We start from the raw sequence: 5,028 nt of genomic DNA on the forward strand, positions 1-5,028 counted from the left end.
TTGCCATCTCCTCAGCTGCTGCAGGCACACACAGGGAGGTGCTACCATCAGAGAAGCCCACGGTCCCCTGGACGGTGCTCACAGATGGAAGGGGATCCCGTGGGTCCAAGCACTACGTCCAGTAAAGTGCTGCTGGCTTAGACCAACCACTGACTGAGCAACAGTGGCCAAAAAAACAGCTGGTTAACTTGAACCTTCCCTACGGAGCTCCTCAGCCTTGTGCTTGAGGCCAACACCCGCAGCCACCCACTGAGCACGACCACCCCGCTCACATGCTCCCATCCGCCTGCGTCACCTGCTTGATCTGCCGGCTGTGGACCACCTGCTGAGCCCCCTCCGCAACTTGGTTTAATCGTGTCTCTAGAGCACTCCGGAGGTCGTTTACTTTCACATCTGGAAGGGGGTTCAGGCCAATGAAGACCCCCGCCCCCTGTGCAGCCGCCTCCTCCTCCTCCTCGGGAGGCAGCAGGTCCCGTCTCCTCCGGCGGAGGTCCAGGTCTGCCTGCAGTTTCAGGTCCCGGTTCGGTTTGACGTCGTGGTCCAGCTCCTGCTCCCCCTGGGCAGCCGCTCCCTTCTCAGGCTTTTGGGCAGGAGCATTCTCAGGGCCCGGTTTCTTCTCAGCATTGTTTGAGAGACCCCCGTCCCCGCGCCGCTGCTTGCTCTGGAGACCTCCCTGCAGGTCCTGGGCCACGTCCACCACGTTCTCCCGAGGAGCTTCTTCCTTTACCTCCCCCTTGCCAGGCAGGTCCCTCTGCGAGGCCTGCTGCTGTCTGCCAGCACCCTCACCTCCCTCGGTGTCTGCAGCTCTCTGACGCTCCCGTAGGTGCTGCTCGCTCTCCGCCACGTTCCTTTTACTGGAGGAGTCCAGAGCAACTGCCAGGTCTTTGGGCTCCACCTGACTCAGTGCTTTGGCTTTAAGGTCTATTCCTGAGTCTCTTTCCAGACTCTTTCCTGCTACTCCCTGAACTTTGGCAGCCCCCAGCTGTTCTCTTTGGATGGGAGCTGTAGCTACTTCCACGGCTTTCAGGGAATTCTTCTTCTCATGGATGTCTCTTCCAGCTTTGGCTTCATGACCTCCTCCCAAATCCTCTGCCAAGGGCTTCTTTTCTAGGTGGTTTCTGGCTGCTGGAATGTGTCGGGCATCCCCGTGAAGGGGATCCCAGTTCTCCGCGTGATTTTTAACAGCTCTGTCATTCTCTTGTGGTGGCACCTTCCGCTCCTTGGGAGGAACCCCAGGAACCTCACGCCTGTGCCCAGCCTCTTCCAGCTTTCCTGCAGTCCCCCTGCGCTGCTCCGCGGAGTCAGCAGGCTGCCTGCCCAGGCCCTGCGCAGGGTGCTCCAACAGCTCTTTGCTGAGCGGCTTTGCAGCAGCGTCTTGCTTAACTCTGAGGCCCTCGTCCTCCTTGCTCTTGGACAGAGGCACAGCAGGCTCCTGCTGCGTTTCCACTGCAGAACAAAAAACGACATGTAAAACCTTTTACTTACGACGGGTGACAGATCCCCTTCTCCTGCCGCCACGTTCTGCACAACAGGGGACAGGAGAAGAGATCACACCATCAACTGCCACGCGGGAAAACAGGGTGAGCCGCAGGGGAGAGCGTTATCCCTGCGACCAGGGGCTGGGGATCCCCACCTCGGAGGTCAGGCTCAGACTTGGGAACGGCTTTTTTGCAGAGTGGACTCTGCCTTGTGCCAGAAGGACTCGGACCTCTCCCAGCCTGATTTTAAAGCTGCTTTGAGCAGAGATCAGCCTGTGGAAGGGTCACGCTCTTTGGCGATGTCCTTACCTTGCTTTGGCTTCTCCTCTCCCCCCTCCTCCTGCCTTTGCTGGTGGATCTCCTTGTGCTGCTCTTCAATCACAGCCAGCAGTTTTGCCTGCTGGTCAAGTAGCTGCTTCTGCTGTACCTGCTGTTCTTTGATCACCTGCAGCAGCACAGCATGATCAAGCAGTTTCGCCTGCCCCGCTTCTAGAAAAGAAAAAATAAGAAAAAAAAAAAATCCATGACCAAACCCCTCACACTAATCATCTCCCAGCGCTGGAGGGGCTGCAGGAGCTTTCCTGGGCAGGAAGGTCCTACGCTGCAAACAGTGCCCATTCGCCAGGAGGGAGGGAAGGAGACGGCACAGCTCTGCTGCGGGCGCTGACGGCAATCATGGTGGCACCGCTCCGGCGTACCTCCACCGAGGAGGGCAGCCAGAAGCCCAGGTGGGGAGCTCTCATGCTAACACAGGACACTGCCCTCCCAAGAAGATTTGGATGGAGGGATCAAAACCAAGCTCTTGTCATTAACTGCATGGGAGAAGAGGTACAGGGGAGCAGGTCTGCTGGGGTCCCAGCGCAGGGAAGGATGAGGCAGCTGCTTGGCACAGGAGCTGGAAGAGGACAGGACCAGCAGAAGTCGATCGAGAGTGAGGGGCTCGGCTGCCCAAGCAAGATGAGCTGCTTCTAAAGCTGCCTGCAGTGCCTGGGGAAGCCCCAGCCCTGCTGCAGAGCGGCTCACTAGATCATCTCTTCAAATGCACTGCAAAGACTTCATCCCAGCTAAACCGAGCCTGGAAAGGCCACGAACAGCAAATGTGCAATCTTAGGAGGAACTGGAAGAAGTCAGCTACAGCAGGCGCGGCACCGGGAGCCGCCCTCGGAGGGAAACTACCCGCACGGTGGGATAAACCGACATGGAAACATCGACCCAACACGCGAGGCACAGATGCTGAGCTGGGCCTTTCCAGGAGGCAAGTCCTGGGTTACAGCCAGAATGATGAGAGGCTACTGTTGTCGCTTCCCCCGCCTTAGCCAAGCGAAGGTCTAGCCTGGCCCACGGCAGGAAAACACCCACCGAACAACGCTGCCGAAGATTTCGGCTTTAAGCACTGTGAAAGGGCTGGGCTCTCGGGCAGCAATCAAAGGTTTAACGGCCGAGCGCTCTCGCACGCGGCAGCGCAGGTGGTCAGGCAGGTTGAAACCACAGCGGTGCAGAAAGTCGGCTCCACCTCTCGCCGAGCCGCCGCCGCAATAAAACCGAGCTTCCCGCGCCACGTAACAGGAGGAAATCCTTGCCCACCGGCCCTTCGCAGCCGCGAAGTCCCACAAAACAGACGAGTGCATTTCGGGCCAAGCAGAAGTGACTCACGTTGAGTCACTCGCTGCAAGCGACACGTCACGCACAGACTACGAGTCTCAGGTCTGCACGGAAACGTTGCTGCCTTTTCTCCGCCTGGACAGACACCCAGACGTATCCTATCATATCTGGAGAGTATGAACCTGTGTGTCGCTTGCCTCCCACATCAACAAACAGCCTTCCTCCGAAACTCAAGGTGTTTCTAGGCTATTATGCCCTGAAGGAAATAACGTCAAAATTAATAGCCTGTAAAATGCCATTTAAATTAAAAAGGGATGCTGTCCAGGCTGATCCTTCTCCAGCACGCACTGCCTCCCCCCGTCCCGCTAATCACCACAGGGTGATTACAGAGAAATATTTCCAGTTCACGCTATGGTGCCATTAGCTGAGGGCCCCTGGAATTCCCCTTCCACTCCATTTACAGAAAGCTGGGCTGCGCGGGGGAATTTGGTCGTTTCAAGAGAGCAATTGACTTCCTGAGATCTGTTTATTTTTCACACTTTGCTCAGAATAAACAATGGAAACAGAAGTCATTTCTACTATCTCGCTCTCCGAGCCTGCCAGGTCCCAGCTCGGCATGGGAATGTTTGGGCTGAGCAGGCAGCAGGCAAAGGTTTAATGCCAAATCAAAGCGTTTCTTGTTGAGAGCTCTGCAAACACGTGTAACTCCTGGATGTGTGCGGCACACCTCTTCCACACAAAGGGTGACGCTAACTCCCGGCTCCTCCTTTGATCGTGGGGAAAACAGGCCTCAGCCAGCGCTTTGGCTGGATTTTAAACAAGCACTCTTCATAAAAAACATCTTAAGCAGTTATAAAATGCAAGTACCTGAGTTCACATGGCCCGGGGCAGCTACAGCCGGAGCACTCAACAACAGTCCCGGCAAAGCAGCTGTTTGCAGAGAGCGTCCATGGAGCTATGCGCCCACTGCCTTGCTCCCATGACACCTTTCCACCCTTTCCACCCTCTCCCAGCCTCTGGGTAAGAAGCGCAGCTCAGAGCAGGGGAGCGGAACAAGCCCAGAGCACCTTTTGGTGACATCCTCATGGGAGAGCATCCCCAGCAAGTCCCACGCAGACTGAGATGGAAAACCCCATGCAAACTCAGGTCCTTTCATCCTCCTTGAAACGTGAAGAGTCCTCATAGTCCCTACCCACCACTAGCTTTTTATGCTCAGTTTTTAATGTCCCATTGCAATGCAGAACGGAAAGAAATTAATTAGAAAACCAAGATGTAACCACCGAAGAGGAGAGTGATACACTCCCCGGGAGCGGAGCCTGCCCGCTGCCATCACTCATCGGACCAAACGCCCATCACCTCCAAACCAGAACGAAGGCGGAGAGCCACGGGACCCCCACCACGCACAGACTGCGAGTCTGAGCTCAGCCTCCAACCCCTCCCAAGGCAGAGGTCGAAGGCAAGGAGCTCAGCCTGAGGAAGGGCTCGCTGCACAGTACCAGCACCGAGGCTCCGTGGGAGGAGCAGACGGGGCTTTGCCACCGCTCCCCCGCACAGCTACGTGCCCAGGTCTCCCCACGTACCTGCGCCTGCCCCACGCCCCAAGGCGGTCGGGTGATGCCCAGTCCCCCCGTTGCACACCAGCCAAACAGCTTCACCTCGGTCGTGCTCTTGCCAGGGCAGCAACCAGCAGCCGAAGCCGGTGAGCAGCCAGGTCCGGGTGCCAGCGTGACTCACGTCCTCGAGCGGCCCTGCCAGGGGCTGCCCCGGGGAACAGCCAGCCTGTGCCGCGGGCATGCGCCCGCCGGAGACAGGCACTAATTGCTGCTGTCGCGGAGGTGACTACAGCCTAAAGCTATGTGCTGGCGAGAGCCAAGAACAGCGCTGGCTGGCACCGTCCTCCTGCAGAGAGAAATCCTGCACTGGCAGCCCCCGCTCCCCCGGGGGCCCC

The 5,028-nt window shown here is 57.7% G+C and overlaps 1 protein-coding gene across 1 annotated transcript in view; it reads right to left on the bottom strand.

Annotated features, from left to right (window-relative positions):
• Positions 1-268: 268 nt before the first annotated feature.
• Positions 269-5,028, bottom strand: part of LOC104620296 (putative sodium-coupled neutral amino acid transporter 10) — a gene marked incomplete at its 5' end in the record, with an annotated part of 6,428 nt that continues 1,668 nt past the window's right edge. The window contains 2 exons of the mRNA XM_010286471.1: positions 269-1,446; positions 1,788-1,967. Of these exons, the coding sequence (XP_010284773.1) occupies positions 269-1,446; positions 1,788-1,967 (1,358 nt within the window). The remainder of the gene's footprint in view (positions 1,447-1,787; positions 1,968-5,028) is intronic.

This window comes from Phaethon lepturus, unplaced genomic scaffold, assembly GCF_000687285.1.
Source record: "Phaethon lepturus isolate BGI_N335 unplaced genomic scaffold, ASM68728v1 scaffold23954, whole genome shotgun sequence".
Taxonomy (NCBI): domain Eukaryota; kingdom Metazoa; phylum Chordata; class Aves; order Phaethontiformes; family Phaethontidae; genus Phaethon; species Phaethon lepturus.